Source organism: Panicum virgatum, chromosome 3K (assembly GCF_016808335.1).
Source record: "Panicum virgatum strain AP13 chromosome 3K, P.virgatum_v5, whole genome shotgun sequence".
Taxonomy (NCBI): Eukaryota; Viridiplantae; Streptophyta; class Magnoliopsida; order Poales; family Poaceae; genus Panicum; species Panicum virgatum.
The window spans coordinates 1,285,610-1,305,909 of record NC_053138.1 but is presented as its reverse complement, the minus strand read 5'-3'; the positions used below and the strand labels follow the sequence as shown (position 1 = coordinate 1,305,909).

Here is a 20,300-nt window from a genome sequence, read left to right as displayed (position 1 = left end):
AGAAAAAAAATCACAGAATCAACACCACGTGGATTGTATTGGGGCATCAACAAGCGCCAAACTGTAGTGGATTGTGCACAACTGAAGTGGTGACGAGTCGCTTTATAACCTGCCAGCACATCCGAGAAGTCGGTTTTGAAAGGCCATTGGATAAGTTCGGATGCTGCGGTACCCCACTACAAGCAAGTATTATAAAGCCACCTAACCGGTTTGTGTGAGGTGCCGCATCACATTAATTAATGTTGAGATGAAGAAGAGAGAAAATGAGAAGTGGGCTGCAAGCTTGCAGCTAATTTTTTTTTCTTGATCTCTTGTACCTGTTGTAGACTTTGCTTTGATTTTTCCTTTTTTTTAATATATAATCAGTAGGGGCCCCTCCTGTCTCATAAAAAAAGCTTGCAGCTAGCCAAGACACAGGTTTTAAGGTATCTTGTGAGGGGTATGTGAGTCATATATTAATGATGGAGTCTATATCAACAATGAACTATTGTACGAGTTGTCTATTAGATGAGCTTTAAGTGATGTGACACTAATATAAAGCCAGAAGGAGGCTAAATTATTAGTCTTGCTCTACTATAAACACAACTGCAGGTTATAATTATTTATTATCATATCCAACCGGCACCAATCACTGAGCAGATTTAGGCAGCCCCATTCTTGGGAAAGAAAGAAATCCTAAACTGGGCTGTCAAGCAGGCCCTCTTCTTTTTTAAAAAAATTAAGGAATAGTTTCGGCTTTGATCATTCACAACGAATGACTACAGCCAACAAATAGGACTACAGCATCAGGTTGACCGATCAACAGCTCAAACACAAAACCTTGCTGGTCTGAACCTTCCAACGTTCAGCACGCAGGAAAAACTCAAACACAGAACTTACTGCACTTAAACAAAAAGCGAACTAGTCTAACCCAAACAAACGCCGTGGGAGGGAATCTATGACTCTTTCTTAGCTGGGCTCTAAAGATAGTGATGGACCTTCGTATAGGCTTAGCCCAGGAGGGAGAGAGAGAGAGAGAGAGAGAGAGAGAAGGCAGCAAAACAAGAGATGCAAGCCAGCAAGCGGCAGTTTGCACGAGGAAGCGTTGCCTCAAAGTGATCGTGATCGATGTGTCTCTATCTGTCTGTCCCTCCCTCCCAACATAATGCAAAGTCTTTCGTGCGTGCATGACTTGCAGGTAGCATCCATAATGATGCGCATGCATGGACCCATGACACGCTCACAATGCAACGTCACAATATAAATACAGGTCCATCTCCCAACCCGACCCAATATCAGCGCAGAGAAGAGATCGATCACTAGCTTTTCATTAGCATGCAATGCAACTGTCGCAACGATGGTAGCCAGCGTGCGTGCGTGCCCCTTTTGCATTTGCCATCCCCCCTATGATCAATTAGTATCATGCTGTCTTGAGATGGCACGGCATGCTTGTCGCAACATCATCGATTCCATCGCCAGTCACACTACTTTAGTCACTGCCACCGGCCCTGTCAAGGAGTTCCGCTTCACCACCTGCAAGATAATTTCCTTTACTATTTGAATAATCAACTCTATTTGAATAATGGACTCCATGCCGGAGGTTGTCCCCATCTCATCTCATCTCAATTCTCATAAGAACAGGCTTGATGGCAAAAGCTAATCCCGCTGGCCAATAATCCATGTCATCTTGGCAGCCAACAAAACAAACGGAGTCCACCAAATCCAAGACGAGAAAGAGCAAAACCCCAAAACAGCACAGCGCAGCTACAGCAGAGCATCGCACACCACCACACACCCTGAAGGCTAGTGAACTGCACGGCTGCACGCACAAAAAGGCGAGCTCCCTCCCAGTAAAAAAAAAAAAGTCCACTGGGGCCTCGGCTTGGGGGCGGCAGCCGCCGAGCAGGGAGGAAAAGGAACGGGCAATCATCAGGCAGTTCCGGGTTCCGGCTCAAGCTCCCTCTGCTCTGCTGTGCTGTGCTCGCCACCGGAATTCGGGGATCAGTGGAAACGGAAGAAGAACTCTATTGATTTCCTCGCAATAAAAATTCCACCTTTCCTACCTCCTTCCATAGTTCCACCTGGTACCGACGGATGTCTTTTCTTGGGGCGGCCGTCCAGCGACCCCGGGGAGCGGAGGCAGTTGGGAGTAGTCGTCCTACCGGCCCAGCAGCGGCGCCAATCTAGCGCCCGCGCAGCCGCCGGCCCTGGGGGACGACGACGGCGACCCGGCCGCCTCATGGAAGGTAGGGCCGCTCTTTCTTGCTCCAGGATTCGGATAGCCCCTGTTCTAGATCTGCGCAGGGTTTCCTGAAGACTAGGATTCAGGCGGCTTTGTTTCGACTGTATTTTATTTTATTTTTGCCCCCCGATTCTTGGCTAGTTCTTCGTCGAAGCGGTAGAATACATGTACACAATCTCCGTCGATTGTCTTTGCGGATTCTTATTTTTTGGTCGATCTCGTGCGGATATGTCGGTAAGCATTCGGGGAAGAGGCAAAGGTTCAATTTTTTCCTCTGGAAGTGTGTGACTTCTGTCCTTTAGGATGCCACTATTGAATTTCAGCATTGAATCCCTTTTCCATGGATTTCATGGTCCCAGGAGAGTGCTTTCATGGATTTCCCCGCATTGAATTCTGAAACTAGCATTTGCTTCATATATAGGACGAAATTAAACTCTTGCATAATTATTAGGATGGCTGTTAAGATGATTTGTTTCATGTTCTGTTGGTGGTCTATGCATTTAAATAGGATTGCCTTTTTTTTAATGTAGGGCTGATTCACTTTTAGCATTATGCCACTCAGCTAGGTTTTAGGATCACCTGTGCAATTAGTGAATGAAATTGAGATGATATTCTGCAATGCGGAAAGGAAAGCAGTGCAATCCAATGGGTTTGTTTCGAAATCGTATTACAGGAATTACCACGCGCACATCTCACAAGTGCAGTTGAATATGCCGCATTTTTGTTACCAGATAGAAATCAATAGACATTTTAGTCATCTGTGTTTCTGAGTTTTGTGATGTTTAAGTGTACATGCCATATATAATTTTGTCAACTGCAATGCCCTTGTGACAGAATGTAAAAGAAGGTTTCAAAATGTAGGGATGCCAATTCTTCATTTAGAACCTCAATTATTTGAGCTCTATAAAAGATCAGAAAAGGTGCCTACTGTTTGTTTTGAAACAGTAAACATCTAAGTTTCACTTGCATTGCTAGTGATGCAGTGGCTACTGTGCTAAAAAATTTCGCACTGAAAACTACCAAGTTCCTCTTCTTTTTTCCATATGTAGACTAAAGTTTTGATACACGTTTGGACTGTCTCGCCAATTTCTAATTTTCTGTACCTAGATTGATCAAGGAGCCAGCACACATAACCTTATAGCACAATTTCCACAGAACGATCCATCTAGTCTGTTTTTATGTTCGTGTAAAGTTTTGTATAAGGAGTGGATGATAGAATGGGATTAGCTAAATTCTGTGTGCTTCCACTAATCCAGAGTAAACTAATATTATGCTCATATTTAGTTATTTCAGTAATTCTTGAGCGCTTGGTCAGGTTCACTCGAGAAAAATCTTTTTTGTCAGCTGATTGCTTGATCGTTCTCTAAACCTAATTGTCCTGAACATTGTGTCCATATTAAGCTTCTATGATTTCTCTTTGATATGTATGGACTTGTTGGGTACATCTAGGGAAAAAACACAAAAATATTCATGTCCATATAAGATTGTATTGGTATTGACATATAAGTATTGTTTAAACATAGTGGACAATCTTTAGATAACTTGCATCCTTTCATGCTACACTTGCTATCTTCACTACTCTAGTGTTTATCTGTTACTTCCGGTTTGTTTACTCACCTTGATTCCTATAATTTCTCAAAGCTTTCATATTCAATTATATCCCTTGTATACAAAAGTTACACTTAGTACCTAAGGAATTCAACATTATTTTGCAGACCAATCGCCTGACAATATATCAGTTGGTTCAGCACCAAAAAAGCCTAGTACTTCGTCACGAGGTCGAAAGCGTAATTTCTCATCATCGACATGTAAAGATTTTCTCCGGAAGTTTGTGGACAATGAACTTTTAACTTCAAGTCTAGAGGATTGGTTCTCTGGTCACAGTGAAGATTGCAATTTCAGGAAACCAGCTTTTGATGTTCCTTTTGACCTTAGTGAACTACAGAGTTTCGATTATGCACTGGAGGGTGTTACTTTTCAGCAGCTAGTACGGATGCCAAATGCTCTTTATGCATCAACATCAGATGTTTTTGAAGCTACTGCATATCTTGCTCTGGAGGATTTCCTTCATGCAGGCATTAAGGGGTTGTGGGAAACTTTCTGGGGTCCTGATGAAGCATTGCCTTTCTCAGTTGCCTGTATACACAGCACAAGCTCCAAGTTTTATCCTGCTGAGAAGGCTATTAGCAGCGGAAAACTAGATGGTGTTTGTGCAACAGCTGTACTGCTGAAGAATTTGAAGCATTCACAAGGTAGATGGGATCATATCGTGGTTTTAGCTTTGTTGAGACCTGATATTGGAATGGTTTCCGCACAGGGGGACCAGGAACCATCTCCTGCTGTCTTAGGGGAGGCACTGTTCTTTGCTTTGCGCATTCTACTGTCTCGAAGCCTCAGCAGATCCTCCACCGTTCTCCGCAATTCAGATTGTGTTTACTTGCTTCTAGTTGATTCACAGTTTGGAGGAGTGGTAAAGGTCCAAGGTGATCTGAACAAACTGGATTTTGATCTGAATAATGTTTATAACTGTGCTGCTGAATGGATAAAGAAGCATGCTAAAATTTCAGTTTCTTCCATAGATCGAGTATGGAACAAACTTGGGAATGCTAACTGGGGAGATATTGGGACCCTTCAAGTTCTCATTGCATTATTTCACTCAATGATCCAATTTTATGGAGAACCAAAGTATTCTCTTGATGAACTGGCAACAGAACATAGTTCACGGCTACAATGTCGAAGATCAGAAAGACATTTGGTCGACAGACAAGCTAATGGTAATGGTTTATTCCGATTCCAGCAGCGAAGTCATTCTCCTGAAATTGTCGAAGTTCAGGAGGAAGCAGCTGTTGATTTGAAACCACAGGAAACTTTGAAGCTTGAAATAGGATCTGTTATACTGATGGATGATGCTTACAGCCAGAAAGGTTTTCAAATCAATGACATTCTGACAGACAGTGATCCTCCTATTTATACTTCTACTCCTGTAGAAGAGCCTACCAAAACCTATTTGTTATATGTAGGCTCCAGCCCTTCTCATTTGGAGCCAGCATGGGAGGATATGAATTCCTGGTACCAAGTACAAAGGCAGACCAAAGTACTGACATTGATGAAGCAAAGAGGCATTTCTAGTAGGTATATACCACAGATGGTATTTTCTGGACGGGTCGTCCATCCAGGCCCTTGTAACAAGCCTAACGCAAGTGGAAGTTGTGGTCATCCATGGTGCAGTACTCCGATTCTTGTCACCTCACCAGTCGGTGAGACCATTTCAAATCTGATACGGAACGGATTGTTCGGTGTTGAGGAGGCTCTGAGATGTTGCCATGACTGTTTATCTGCTCTTGCTGCTGCTGCTGCATCTTCAGGAATCCGTCACGGTGATATCCGGCCAGAGAATGTGATCCGTGTTAGTAATGGTTCAAGGCATCCATATTTTGTGCTTATTGGATGGGGTCATGCTATCCTAGAAGATAGGGATCGGCCTGTAATGAATCTGTTCTTCTCATCTACATTTGCGCTTCAGGAAGGCAAGCTATGCGCAGCATCTGATGCAGAAAGTTTAATTTATCTTTTATATTTCTGTTGTGGTGGAGTTTGCCCAGAGCTTGACTCGGTTGAAAGTGCACTTCAGTGGAGGGAGACATCATGGTCGAGGAGAGTAATACAGCAGAGGTTGGGCGATGTCTCAGCAGTGTTAAAAGCGTTTGCGGATTATGTTGACAGCCTTTGTGGGACCCCATACCCAATGGACTATGATATATGGTTGAAAAGATTGCGAAGAACAATAAATGAAGATCATGGGAAGGAGGTTGATACGTCATCAAGTTAATACCACAGCATATCTTGCAAATCCAAAAATGTGGAAGATAAAGAGTGATCGACCATTATCTTTTGTTGTTGTTGTAGATAATTTGTTTGTGAAAGGTCCATAGCTCATATTATTGTTCTTCTTGCACCATTTCTTCGATAAAGGTATTTCCAAAATAGTAATCTGCTGCTGCTATCCTCAATCGGATCACCGTCACTGTTTACTGTTCCGTGGTTTCATCCTCAGCCATCCACACAAGAGTGCAGTATATAGATCCTTGAGGATATTAGCAACATGATGTATTTTATGAATAGTCATGGGTAAATTGGTGAGCTGTGCTCTGCTCTGGTTGCCCTCCGAGATTCTGGGCCAAGTACCTTTAGGCTTGTGGGTGAATTTTGTTTTTTCTCATGGTCAGTGTTTTAACGGTTAAATCAGTAGGCAAACGTGGACCTCTAGTGTGTGGTATAGTTGATAATTTTTTGCCCTTCCTTTTTGTAATTGCTCCAGGATAGATTTGTGATTAGAGGTCGTGTCATAGTAGCATTTTGGAACTGACTAAATTTTTTGTTGGGTGCATCAAGGTCCTGTAAATGATGTTCTATTCAGTCGCTCGAACTCCTATCCTGCTACTGGTGTGCTTAATTCTGTCTGTGAGTGAGGGGTACTACTAATTTTCCCCATACATCAAGGAATGCTTTTCTGATTGTGATATGTTGTTTACAAGGAGAAGCACTGCGATGAATGCTAATATGATTCTGTTGTAATGTGTGTCTTGTTTCCCAGTTGTCTGTCCAGTTTCGTTCCCAGACAGCTTGTCCGGTTTTTGAACTTGTTGCAGATTGCTTCAAGTAGCAGAACTGTAAGTCCTTCAAAGAGATGCAAACAGGCAGGACTAGCTACTGCAACGCTACATCATGATTCATGATGAATAATATGGATGTGAACGCATTTAGTTGTTATCTACGGTTGAGACCTTAAGATGAGACTGAACTGTGATACAGCTGGCGTCTGTGTCTGCACTTTGTTTAAAAAAAAGAAATACTGATTCTTGTTTAATGTCCACACCATCGCTGTAATCCACAGCGATCATAACAGTGAATCAAATTTTCACGTTCTTTCATTTTACAATAAAGCAGATAGTTGGGGTTCTTTGTACAAAACGCCATGCCCTCTCACCACAAATGTGCAGTGGCTTGCAACAAATATCATGTGATGACTACATATGAGCGCCTCTTTATTTCTTTATATTACCAACAGTCAACTGATGAATAAGACCATACATATGATTTATTTTGATAGTAGCTGCATCACATCTCTCATCATACGCGTACACAATTTTCCTACCCTGAGATCAGTGTAGGAAAGTTGGATAAATTGTAATGCAGCATGTGGAAACACACCTGAAAGAGGCTATTGTCAAGGTTTCCTTTTTCAACTCATGCTTCACGAAGAGCACGTATCCGGTCATGAATTATCTTCTTCTCCCAGTCCGCAATGCCCTCGAAAGCATTCTCTGGTAGATTCTCAAAAGGCTCTTTACATGGATCATCCTTCTTAGCTAGATCATAGGTGGCAGCACGAATGGCTCTCTTATTGGGCCCACAGGGCCTTATGGAGGTCAGCTTTTTGTAGGCTGTGTTAAGCTGCATGTGACAGATAAATGAGCACCTAATTTTCTACCACCGTGTGTATACAAGGAGATGAAACAAACTTACATCCATATCCTCGAACCAAAACATGTATGCAATTGCGACTGCCGGAGCCCTCCCAAGTCCAGCAGTGCAATGGACATAAACCCGCCCTTTGCACTGCGATATAGCCCACTCTAATGCGGAAACTGCCTTTGGCAATTGTGACCTCAAGGAATCCGGGTCAAAGTCAACTGCCTGCAAACCAAGCAATTGTAAGCATGCGCAAGAGGGCAAATGATATGAATGTATGCCACACTTCATATGTAGAAAGAACAATAAAAGAGACCGATCTAGTTTTCTTTACAATATCAGGAATTCAAAAGAAAATTAAACAGATAAAATGGTATAGGCTTAATGGTTAAATAAGCTCACCGGTCTTCTGATATGCTGAATGCCAAGTTCTTTGCACCTGCTGAGAATAGCTGGGAAATCAATACCCCAGTATTCGATGTCCTTGTCCTGCTGCAAACAAAGAATGCAGGCAACATTCTCTTCATTTTTCAAATGATCGATATCTCCAGGAGTTTGAGGTTGTGACCCAACAATCAGGCTATCACTGATGACAGCATAATTCATACCTAAGTTCCATGTGTAAGAATTAATTTTCCATGAAAAAGCACATTTCTTCTTCTCTTTAGATGAAATTGCACATCTTTGGTTATAGTAAATTATTGTGTCTAGAACAGAAACTTACTAAAATTACTAAATCTAGAGAAGAAAACCTTATTGACTCAATGACAAAAGAGGAATCAGATGATTATACAAAGTAGTTATCTTGCGACCATTTTCAGTAGTTTCAGCAGAAACTCACCTTGGCATGTCACAAAATATTTTGGCAAAATAACAAGTAATTGTTAAAAATGAGGCATTTCTTCAATGTCCTGACATAGATCTGAGTTATTCTGAACTACCACAAAATAATGAGTTACTCCCTCCATTCCAAATTATAAGACATTCTAACAATCTTGGAGAGTCAAAGTTTTTTATGTTTGGCCAAATTTATATAATAGAATAATGACATTTATTATATAAACTAAGTACCATTAGATTCTTTATTAGTTATATTTTCATAGTACATCAATTTGATATCATAAATCTTTATATTTCTCTCTATAATCTTGGTCAAACTTGAGATTACTTTGACTCTCCAAGATTCTTGGGATGTCTTATAATTTGGAACGGAGGGAGTAGCAGTTTTTAAGAAATCGCCATCAAACTGATACATGAGGCTATGGCATTTTGCCAAACAAAAAAAATACTGAAATTCCCCATTAGAGTGTCTCACTAACAGTAATGCAGTGTTGCTCTGTCATTACTTCCTTCAAATCATAGAAGCAATAATTTGATAATTAAGATGCTTCTTAAATGCCAATATCCTGTCTTCTTTATGCATTCTCTTGCCAAGAAAGGGAAAATCCAGATCACAGAGTCTTAGATAGAGAAATCAATCCGATTTGTAATGACTAGCACACTTACAGAAATATAGACGGACCCTATAGCTATACCCCCCAAATGCTACTAACTGCAGAGGTACCAACAGCTCAGGATGACCAAGCAGCAATTTCCTAAACACCCTGTGAGCCAAGCAATACAACATTCTCTCCTGATATCATCTCCAATTGTAATCTCTAAGAGAAAGATTATAATATAAAACAAAGTTGGCATATGTACGAGAATCCAATTTTGAAGCAAACCCAGCGGTAATTCCACCTAGTACCGCATCAATCGCGTGGCATTACTAACATCAAACTAGTACCAACCATCCATCCAAAGTATGTGCACAGAATGGTATCAATTGTTTTGGATAAGAAATCAACAGCCGATATTTCATTTCAATAACCAGTTGCGCAGGGGCCATCGCAAGAGGAGAGGAGTGCCAATGGGTTCTTTACCAAGGTCGTGGTGGTACTCGTAGGGGTTGCGCATCATCCGCTTCATGGCGGTGTTGTAATCCTCCATCCTCCTGCCCCATTGAGCTCCGGCCGTGGAGGAGGAGCGGCAAAGGAAAAGGCCCATGCTCCTCCGGTGGGTGTTGCTGCCGCCGGGAGCGCATCCAACGGCGGCCATGGTTGCCCTCCTGCTCCTGTTGGTGATGCTGCCGGTGGCTAGACTGCACGAGGAGGCGAGGAGACGGGCGGTGGTCGCCATGGCCGCCGTGATCGCAGGATCTCAGAAGTCTGGAGAGGCTGGAGCGGAATAGAAGACGGAGGGGAATGTGTGGGCCTGATTGCAAATTGGCCCACCAGGAGGCCTTCACGCACGGCTTCACCCCCGTTTGGAGGAGGGAGCGAACCAGGCCGTCAGGCTGTAAGAGACACCAGCACGTGCTCGCTCCGCCGCCTCGTGTCCTGCCCAAGCTGGCCGATGGCGGCCGCGGCGCCGGTGTACCGGCGGGTGCTCAAGGCGGTGCAGAAGCACGTCGGCGGGGGCGCTTCCAAGCAGCACTTCCGGGACTTCGTCGCCGCCGAGTTCCGCGCCCCCGCCGGCACGGAGGCCGACGCCAGGGCGAGGCTGCGGCTCGCCGGGGACTACGCCTACCTCCTCACCAGCGTTCATCACCACAAGGTAGGGGATTAAGCGCGGTGCTATCGATTTCGGTGGTGCTTCTGCGGGGGAAAAAAAACGTGATATGGATCCTGTTATAAGGGGGAGATCACGTGTTCGATGAAATGCTAAAGAAGAGTCCTTTCCCTCTTCACACGTAATTTGACTGTCTTTCTTCGGATGTGCTATGGGTCTCTTATAGAGAATGGGATGCTACTCCATGAAAGCTCATTGTTGTAAGAAATTTGGATAAGAGTCTACAGAGATCATTTGCTATCCACTGATTGGCTGATTGCTAGTTGTTGTCTAGCTCAATGCCCAATCACTGCTTTCAGTAATTAGCGGCATAGTTTGGTTCATACTAATGCAACAATAAGATAACAGACTGCACTATGTGTCGGTTCATTTGATCGCAATTTGGACGCATGTTTGTTTTATTTCTGGTTTCCCTGATTGGATACCTCCTTTTAATTTTACACCAAGCAAGTTCTTCGCATCGAGTCAATGTTTGTATGACATCGTAGGCTTATCATGTACCCCCATTAACTCTAGTTCATTTTTCATTGTCAGGACCTGCTATTCTCATACAACATTGCTGTGGACCGATCTGATGAAATGAAGAAGATATTGAACAAATCTGCTGCCAGTGTAGGCCTTCAACTTCCAGATGTCTACCAGCCTTGAGGGCTTCTTTTGTGCACGTATGTGTGACCCATGACACTGTCTTTAGTCATGAGACTTTGCTTTGAGTTGCATATTAGTTGTCCTTCAAAGTTCAGCTTGTTAAATGTACTCTTTTTTCAATAAGGAGTACCTGCTTTGGATTGTTAGCACTCTTGTTCCATGCCGTATGAGAGATCATTGCTTTCCTTCTGTAACTGACAAAGCATCTAGAATTCTAGATTGTGTTACTTCTTTGGTTCTTCCTTTCCAATGGCTCTTCCATTCTATCAGTCTGACCTGGCATTACAAAGGCATGAAACCCAGTCAGTACACCTACTTTTTTCTGTTACATCCATTTTTTGAGTTTTCCATCCAAGGTCAACATGCTCGTAAATAATGAAATTGATTTTTATTTTGAACAATCCATGGGAGATACAGAAATTATTTCACCTTAATACACTCTTGTTGAAAACATGTTTTTAGCTATAGATAAGAATAGTACTGCACATTTTTTTTAGTTATCATGTATGTTATAAAGAATCATGTCAACCACAAATCACAATGGCCATATCTAGCTATCTACAAACAAATTCCCAGATATACACATCTAAAGGAAGCTATTTGATCATGGATTCATGGCTCCTGGAGATTGGGCAGTTCTGTTTGAACTATCACTTTCTGTAGCATCACCCTCACCTGGTGGTTCTGAGTTAGCTTCTGCAGATGCTTGAGTGGAAGTTATATTCGGGCTATCAATTTCATTAAGATCGTCCTCGCTTGTTTCATCGTTGCATGCTGTGGTAGCTGTTGCAGATGTTCCAGCACCTTCATTTCCCTGTGCCCAAGCTGAAGGAAAATGCACTGTTTTTTCGCCCTCAATCCTGTTCTTGTCCTCTGAGCTATCTTCAAAGGAACCATAGTCTATATTCTGAAGTACTGTTGGGATCTGCACGCCCCCAACAAGTACTTCTTTGTTTTCCCTGTCTAGATCAATCTTCTCCCTCGGGGTTGTCACATCCAGCCCAATGTACGGAGTGTAAAATCCAGCTTCAAGTGCACCCTCACCTACCCACGAACGGAAATTGGTCATTGGAGGAGGTATCTTGGTAAAGAACACTTCCGCAAAGTTTGCTGCGATTCTCTTTCGGTAGGGATTGTCTTTCTTGTCGTAATGGTATCTGAAGTTCTCATATGTTGTCTGTAAGATATGCAGTTAGTATCGTTATAACTACAGGATTTAACAAGTGCTAATATGATTATGATAGTCATTGGAATTGTTGACTATTTTGCAGACCAATAAGAATACTTCAATTTGGACAATATATTGTTTATAACCTTCATGTGTATGTTTCTACATTGTACTACATGTTGTGTCGAAATCCATATTTGTTTCTTTCTGTGTGTAGCTTGCTGTGTACAGTCTTTGTGTTTTAATGAAGTTTTTAGCAGCAATCTCCCATTCAAAAAGAAAAGAGAAACCAATTAAAATAGCAGGGCAGAATGATTTCCCAATTGAGCCACTAGTTCTAGATATTTAAACTATCTCAGCATATCATATAGTCCAGTTAAATGCATTACTTGAAGTCTGGTATAAGATAATCAGGATTTGTAACAATATTCTTAAAAAAAATGCAATTAAGGAAGTAAACCACCTGATTAGTACCGATCAGATAGAGATGGAATACAGTGAGGCCACCGACAAACCAAACAACAATGGAAGTATATATGATTAGCGCAAAAGAGTATGCTTCCTTGCGCAAGGCCATCCACATAGAGCCACCGTTGTCTTTCATTTGGCTGTAGACACTCAGCCATGCAAAAACAAAGATGAATATGCACAGGAAAGTTGATGTTGCTATGAAAAGGAAGAAGTAGCGGTAATTCCTCTGCAAGGAGCATGAAAAGAAATGGTGATTATTCTAGCCCAAGGAAACTATTTAAGAATACAAATATTGATGCAACTAACTTAGGCAGTGTTTATTTGCATGATATTGTATTTCAGAAACAGGACTTTGGATTATGTTTGACTAATCAGTTTTTAGTGCTAACTATGCTCTGTCCTTGATCTCAAAACTCAAAAGTCAGCTACTGAGAAATATGCTCTGCGTGGTTCATTTCTTCTTTTGAAATTTTGGAAGTTCACCTCCTAGTTAGGTGTCTAATCTGATGAACAAACCCCCAGTTAGAGTTAACAGCTTTCCCTGTTGATTTTGTGATAATCTGGCACTAACTGTTTGGTCTAACACAACTAAGTGGATCTTTTTTTTGGTTAGTAGTACTATAGTGCAACTAGAGCTGTATGCAACTATGCATAAGTACAAATTGCTTGTGGATCACTGCAGATTCAAGAACAGCTTAAAATGAATAAATACAAGGTGTTGTAATGAAGACTAGGCTAGGTTTGGATCCTTGCAGTCTCTTACTAAAGCAAAATTCATTCCACGGCTTACAACAGTCTCTTAATAGTAACAAGTTTCTTACTTACAAGTCCAATGCACTGACCAACCCATGGGCAGTGATGATCAAACTTGTGGACACAGTTGTTGCAGATGGAGCAGTGCGAGGATCGTGGTGGGCGGTACCGCAGACAGGTCTCGCAAAACTTCACCTTCACTGCGAAGCCATTCACAATGACATCCTTGGCCCGGCGAAACCTCATCTGTGGGGTTCTCCCATCGCTCCAGTCCATGGATGGTGTGTTGGAGCCAAGCAGTAATTCATCAGCTTCAGGTGGTGTTCTTGTGTTCCTTGGCACTATTCCTGGGTCTCTTGCAGATGTCATGAAGAGGAAGACCAGGTCCTGCATTTGAGGCCAAGTTGAACCAGATTATTTCTGCTTTAGGCTATTGTGGCAATTGGTATGTTTAATCTTGAAGAAATGTTTGGTCACAGATTCAGATATCAAGTCTGATATCATTCTGGAATCCATGATAGTTGCTGGGGACGACAATTGACAAAGATGGTCCTAAAAACTACTATCCTATGCTGTAGTAGCAACTTGATGGCAGCATGGATACTGACCATAATCGTGGTGATGATGACTATCAACAACGCTGCTCGATGCATATGCTGTTGGCCAGTACTACTAGAGCGGTGGAATTTGGATTCCATCTGGTAGCAGAAGATGATGGTCGGGGCGATGATGAGGAAGGTCGTGAGCAGCAGGGATGCGGCATCTGGTCCGAATATCAGCCGGCCACCGCACAGGAATATCTGCAGATTGAGGAAGCTGTTTTGTCAGTAAATTCTGCTCAGTTGGTGGCAAATCATATGAAGTTTGTAGAGCAGGCAATCTATCAAAGGAGAGAAGAAGAAAGGAGAATTGAACAGTCGTGCATACGTTGTGTCCCTTCCAGGCTTGGTACAGCCTCCTGGGTTTGGCCTCCAGCTGCTGCGGTGGTTCATCTTCAGGCTCTGGTTTCATGACGATTCGCCGCTGTTGTGTGAAGTTCGGCTTCTCTCACAAGTCATGGCATGGTGATGAGAAGGAAATGTGTGTCTGCTTTGCTTTCAACGGATGGCCAGAGCAGAAGCATTGTTGTTGCCGTAGGAAGGAGTACGGATAATTCATAATTGGCGCGCTTGCTGTACTGCGTGCCAATAACTGGATTACCTTTTTTAATTTAAGGAGTTCCCAAGGACGGAACAAGGGATGCCCTGTGCTGTGAGCATACAGGCATAGGAGTTAGGCTGCTTCATTTTGTCCTGTCCCGTCCAGCTCTCTTGTGTTAGGTTGCGTGTAACTTGGTTGACAAACGCCAGTCTAGTCCTGCGCTCCTGCCGCGATCCCCGTTGGAAATGGAAGCTGGTTTGCCAATTCACACAGACAAGTGCACGCCGGCCAAAAGGTAAGAACTGAGGGCAGGGCTCTCTGCTCTCTCTCGAGTGGCAGTTAGTAACTGTAAACTACAGATACACTTGTTTGGTTGGCTGGAATTGTCCTGGTACCGTATAGTTATAGTATAATAATGTTAGGATGTGGCTAATTTACAGCCGGCCGTAAATTAGGCCGGCCGTATGGCCCCTCCTTTTTTTGGAAAAAAGACAAATTATGTTGGATGTGGCTAATTTACAGCCGGCCGTAAATTAGGCCGGCCGTACGGCCCCTCCTTTTTGGAAAAAAGACAAATTATGTACGGACACTTTTCCTTTTCTAGTAAAAAGCTGTAATCAATCAATTACAATAGAAGTTGATGATGTGCTGTACATATTTCCTCTCACTAGAACTAGGCCCACACCATCACCCTCCTAATCTGCCTGAATTCCTAATCACCCTGTACAGCTTTAGCAATACTTCAAAAAATCTGCACATAGTTCACATCTACAGCTTAGAAAACTCTAGCAAATTATTGGTTGTATTATTATTGTAGCTGCACAACAGAGACTGACCATGCATTCCTGCAATACCACTTGTTTACAGTGCTGCAAGATACAACATTTGCTTCCTTGCTTAATACTTGAACATACTGAACATCATATTTGCTTCTCAAAAACATGATTGTTACTTCATATTTGCATTCATGTCGAACTACTTATTATGGCCTGCCATAAAAAGAGGAAAATATGTTCAGTAGCATGTAGTGGAGAGTAAGGGTGATAAAGGTTGGATAAGCTGAAGAACTAGCTTTTCTAGTACAATAGTAAGCATTTTGGTTAAAAGTTGTAGGCATGTTAATTTGAACTCACGAGCACCCTAGAATAAATGTGCAAACAATATAAAAAAACTTAGAATAAATGTGCAAGCAAATAAAAACAGTATTCTGCCTGATAGAGAAGAGAACGAAGCATTTGCCTAACTACTAACAACATTGACTAACACAAAACAATGTTGCCTACTGAAAACCATATTATTGCTTAGTGAAAACTATTTTATTGCTTAATGAAACCATATTGTTGCCTAGTGAGAAACATGTCGCCACATTTATCAAAATAGCAGAGCCATGTCACACATAATCTCATGAAGCACCAATAGTGATTTAGTAAAAGCAATCATGTAAAGAGAAATTTAAACTACCTAAGTTTTTGTATGCTCTTTCAATTTGTCTGCTGATGGCACATTGCTCCTAGCTTCTATGAGGTTGAGTGTTGACAAGTAATCTTAAAGTTAGAGAAATCTAAACTACCTAAATTTTTGTATGCTCTTTCAATCTGTCTGCTGATGGCACATTGCTCCCAGCTTCTATGAGGTTGAGTGTTGACAAGAGTTAGAGCGCCCCACCTAGCCAACCCGACCATAAAACCCAGGTGTTATAGTGGGAGGGGTGGGGGCTTTTATGCTCAGTCCAACATTCCCCCTACGGCGTGCGAGCCCGGCGTAGCCCGCAGCAGGTTCTAGTGCCCGGCGTAGCCCGTAGCAGGTCTCAGCACACGAGAGACGCAGGGGAAATCACGCAGCGGAAATTGCGTGGCCGGGAGGGATCGAACCCAGGACCTCGGCTCTGATACCAAGTTAGAGCGCCCCACCTAGCCAACCCGACCATAAAACCCAGGTGTTATAGTGGGAGGGGTGGGGGCTTTTATCCTCAGTCCAACAACAAGTAATCTTAAAGTTAGCCGGTATAGTCTAGAAATATAATTTAGAAAATATGCTACTACACATGAATTGAACGAATTGATTGTTACATCAGAAAAATGGCAGATGGTCACAAATACACGAAAAATGCTAAAAATCAAAACACAAAAGTGCTTAACTAGTATCATTAATTTGTACGCTAGTTTAGCATAAGTTGCATACATGAAATCAATAAAATTATCAGTAAGAACACATGAAAAATGCTAGAATCAAAATGCAAAATGCTGAAGTAAAATGAATAAATTGCTTGATGATTCAATAAAAGTTGTCAACAAAATGAATCCGAGAGGATATATGGTATTGCCTACCAACCTATTTTTTTTCCTTAGACATTTGTTGGTTGAGACATGTATCTATTGCTCCCTTACAAGATCCAAGCTTCCTACAATCACAGCTTAGTGAATGGTGAGATAGGATGCACAAACAGTTTCATCTCTCACCCTTGAATCATAAACACAAAAGGGTCCTCGGGTGCATGCTGTAAGCATTTAGAAATATTTAGTATGCATTTTAAGGATACCAATTAAGCATTTTAGATGTCCATTCCAGGTAGTTTGTTGCCTAATGAAGTATATTGATTTGTATACTCCAAAACCATAATTTCCAAATTCCCTCCCATATTATTGCCTAGCTGGGACCATAATTTTGCCTAACAAACTACATTGTTTTGCCTAGTTATAACTATAAAATTGTATAATTAGAACCACATTATTGCCTACTAACCTATATTATTATGGAAAATTGGACTAGTTACACCAGCATAGCTCTAAGACAAAGACAGTAAAAAGGGTGGGCTTGTTACCCGCACCAAAACAATTCCACCAAGATCAAAAACACACAAACAGAACTTCTATGATTAGGTTCAGCTCTACTTTATGCAGAGTTAGTGTTTTTCACAAATATTTACTACGTATCTTTAGTGATGATATTTTCCATTCAAAACAATGCTAGACTACAAAATGAACAATCTGATTGTTGATTTAGCATAGGCAAACCTACAAATGAATTTCAGTAAACCCAATGTTTAATAAATAATTTATGCTATTACCTAATAAATATAATATTACTGCCTATATTAGATTACTAAATTGGTTTTGAATAATCACTAAATTGTTTGGCTTCAACTCTAATGCAAGAAGTGATATATTAGCAAAATGATACTGAGCTTCTTTGTCTTGTGTTGTGCCCATATTTGCTTATTTGGAATTTTTCGGGATCAACAACAAGGTAGTGTAGTTTATTAAGCACAACCATTTAGGAATTGCCGGGAGATCCGAGGGCGTGCTGGTGTGGCCGGTGGGAGGTGCCATGCTGGAGAACTGCGGCGTCCTGTCAATCGGCGGAAGTATTGTTGCCCACCTCTGAAAACATTCAATGTAGCAATATTTAAAAAATAATTTGCCTAATCTGATGAATAAATTTGCCTAGATCAGAATAGTATTATTGCCTAAAATAAATGTGAAGATTACTAAAAAATAATGGGGTGTAAAGCAGATATGTGACATGCATCTTCAAATGATGTAGCCTGGCCTTGCTGCCCCTTCTGTACTATTGGCACTGTAACTTCCGATTGCAAATATTCATGACTGGGTGATTTGCTGCTCCTTCTGTACTATTCACATTGTAACTTCTGATTGTAACTTCAATTAACTTGATGCATCACAGGACAAGGTGTGCGCTTAAGAAAAAAAAAATTCAGAAAAGTAAGCATGCATATATACCACATGTTCAGAAAAATAAACTATTAGTTGACTATATTGGAAGTAAAGTATACTCAGTCAGCTGAGAGAGTCTGACCTTCCCGTCGGTGATGCGAACCGAACGCTGTGCTCAAGCAGTGGCCTACTTGAGCTGCTGCCAATATACCAACTATCCGTTGATTATATTGGGAGTAAAAGTATCCCGTGAATACGTTGCCTAGGTAACGTATGAGCACTGTCCATGCAGTGTCGAACGCATGGATGCCGCTTCTATAGTGAGCGGTAACGTATGAGAACGCTTTCATGAGTGCTGGCATGAAAGGTTCAATGAATATATATGCCTTGTCAATCTTCTGCAGGTACACTAACCACGATTCCGTAAGTTAAGAACGGTTAGAAAGTCGACTAGATATATATAGGGAGAGACGTAAATTGTGCCATGCCACCGGTGCTAACCCCGTAAGTCCAAAGCTATTTGGCAATTCTTTTATTTTGTGAGGACGGATAGGACATGCATGCATCATGTCATTTGAATCTGAATGAAATCTCTAATGGCTGGGCTAAAAACGATAGAGTGGGTTACAGGCCCACATCTCGATCATTCTTCGTTTAAGGTTCATCTAGAAAGCTGTTATTTCTACTATATCTGAGAAAACAACCTTATTTGACTTAGGAGATGACCTTATCTGGAGAAGTACCAGTGGAGAATTTTGCTCCAAAACTTGTCTACTAGCTCCTGTTTAAATTTGAGAATTTTTGGACAAGTGTCATTCTGTAACGTCCCGCCTCCCCGAGGTCGGGCCCGCTTACATCTTGCTACTTTCTAGGAAATAGACTGCCCTCACAGACCAACATCAGTCTTTTCTGCACACTTTGTCCTCACTCGTGTGCACCCGAGAAGAACTATCCGGTCGGTCATCCATCCCCAAATTTCTCCGGGCCAAGCACGCTTAACCTCGGAGTTCTTTGGAGATCGGACTTCCGGAAAAGAAGTTGCAACTTGTTGGTATGAGTATCCTATTAATCCTATTAAGCTCTGGGCCGGGGTATCACACTCCGTGCCCAGCCGGATCATTCGGGTATGGGTCAGATCATCCGGCCTATAACCGGATCATCCGGGTCTGCGCGAAGAACACCCCAAAATCACAAATCCGAAGAATATAGCCCACCAAATCTTATGAAACTTTAGGCATGACCTCTAGATAGGTAAAGAACATGATTCACCTGAGGAAATCACCTAAAACTTTCTACATTGAGAGATCGGGGCGAGTGGGTTTTGAATGAAAAAGCTAGAGATTTGAAACCGAAGATTCGACCAACGAAAACTTGTGAAACTTTAGACATGTGTTCTAGAGAGTACTAGGATGCTATCCCCTAAAGGAATCGAACTAGAACTTCCTACATTGAGAGATCGAGCGACGGTAGTTTTGAATGAGTTACCTTTGAGTTTCCCGCACAAATCAAGAAGTTCCGGAGGAGAGATGGAGGGGAACGGAGTCTCTGAAGCGAGGGGAATCCAAAGAGTCCACCCGCAGCGAAAACCCACGGTCAAATCGCAAGATCGCCGCGCGCGGAGTGAAAGAAGCAAGAGGCGGCGGCGGTGGAAGAAAGAAAGAAGAGAGAGGGGGGGCAGGCGCTGGCGCGGGCCTATATATAGGCGGACGCCCAGGTCCGGATGATCCGGTGTAGGGCCGGATCATCCGGCGGGTTCTAGAGCCGTCTGAGCACAGGGCTCCGGATGATCCGGGGAACACAGAAAGATTTGGACAGAATTGCTCGAAGTGAAAAGTTTTGATACGAGAAGGATTGAGTATGGACATATAAGTTCTTTGACTCAAAAATGATCAGCCACATTCAACAATACATAACAATGATCATTTGAACCAAGGAGTGATCCAACGATCACAACATCAACTATTTTGAAAAACTCACACAAGAGAATTTTTTTTCTAGTCTAGGCATCAATAAAAAGTGTATGCAACAAATCAAGCCAAGTTACGAGAATCCAAGATATTTAGCTCACTCCTAAGAAAACAAAATCTTTGCTCATCGAGAGGCTTTGTGAAGATATCGGCTAGTTGTTTATCGGTACTCACAT

The 20,300-nt window shown here is 42.1% G+C and overlaps 4 protein-coding genes across 7 annotated transcripts; 2 read left to right on the top strand and 2 right to left on the bottom strand.

Annotated features, from left to right (window-relative positions):
- The first annotated feature begins 1,713 nt into the window (after window positions 1-1,713).
- LOC120696623 lies at window positions 1,714-6,743 on the top strand. Its single transcript, XM_039979585.1, has 2 exons — window positions 1,714-2,225; window positions 3,937-6,743. The coding sequence occupies exons 1-2, from the start codon at window positions 2,219-2,221 to the stop codon at window positions 6,048-6,050; spliced, it is 2,121 nt and encodes a 706-aa protein (XP_039835519.1). The 5' UTR covers window positions 1,714-2,218; the 3' UTR covers window positions 6,051-6,743.
- Window positions 6,744-7,127: 384 nt separating this feature from the next.
- LOC120696625 (phosphoglucan phosphatase LSF2, chloroplastic-like) lies at window positions 7,128-10,064 on the bottom strand. The gene is made up of 4 exons (XM_039979588.1): window positions 9,616-10,064; window positions 8,096-8,301; window positions 7,748-7,918; window positions 7,128-7,675 (listed from the first exon to the last, which is right to left on the bottom strand). Exons 1-4 carry the CDS (start codon window positions 9,869-9,871, stop codon window positions 7,469-7,471), a joined length of 840 nt encoding a protein of 279 aa, XP_039835522.1. The 5' UTR covers window positions 9,872-10,064; the 3' UTR covers window positions 7,128-7,468.
- Window positions 9,990-15,136, top strand: LOC120696626. 3 transcript variants are annotated; one of them, XM_039979592.1, is made up of 3 exons: window positions 9,990-10,288; window positions 10,838-10,968; window positions 13,480-15,136. In XM_039979592.1, the coding sequence occupies exons 1-2, from the start codon at window positions 10,088-10,090 to the stop codon at window positions 10,949-10,951; spliced, it is 315 nt and encodes a 104-aa protein (XP_039835526.1). In that variant the 5' UTR covers window positions 9,990-10,087; the 3' UTR covers window positions 10,952-10,968; window positions 13,480-15,136. The 3 variants fall into 3 exon arrangements, with proteins under 3 accessions (XP_039835526.1, XP_039835525.1, XP_039835524.1); XM_039979591.1 differs by having other exon boundaries at window positions 13,471-15,136; XM_039979590.1 differs by lacking the exon at window positions 13,480-15,136 and having other exon boundaries at window positions 10,838-11,201.
- Window positions 11,096-13,761, bottom strand: LOC120696624 (probable protein S-acyltransferase 4). Of its 2 annotated transcripts, XM_039979587.1 has the most exons (4): window positions 13,416-13,761; window positions 12,583-12,816; window positions 11,627-12,128; window positions 11,096-11,227 (listed from the first exon to the last, which is right to left on the bottom strand). In XM_039979587.1, exons 1-4 carry the CDS (start codon window positions 13,734-13,736, stop codon window positions 11,166-11,168), a joined length of 1,119 nt encoding a protein of 372 aa, XP_039835521.1. In that variant the 5' UTR covers window positions 13,737-13,761; the 3' UTR covers window positions 11,096-11,165. The 2 variants fall into 2 exon arrangements, with proteins under 2 accessions (XP_039835521.1, XP_039835520.1); XM_039979586.1 differs by lacking the exon at window positions 11,096-11,227 and having other exon boundaries at window positions 11,447-12,128.
- Window positions 15,137-20,300: the final 5,164 nt, after the last annotated feature.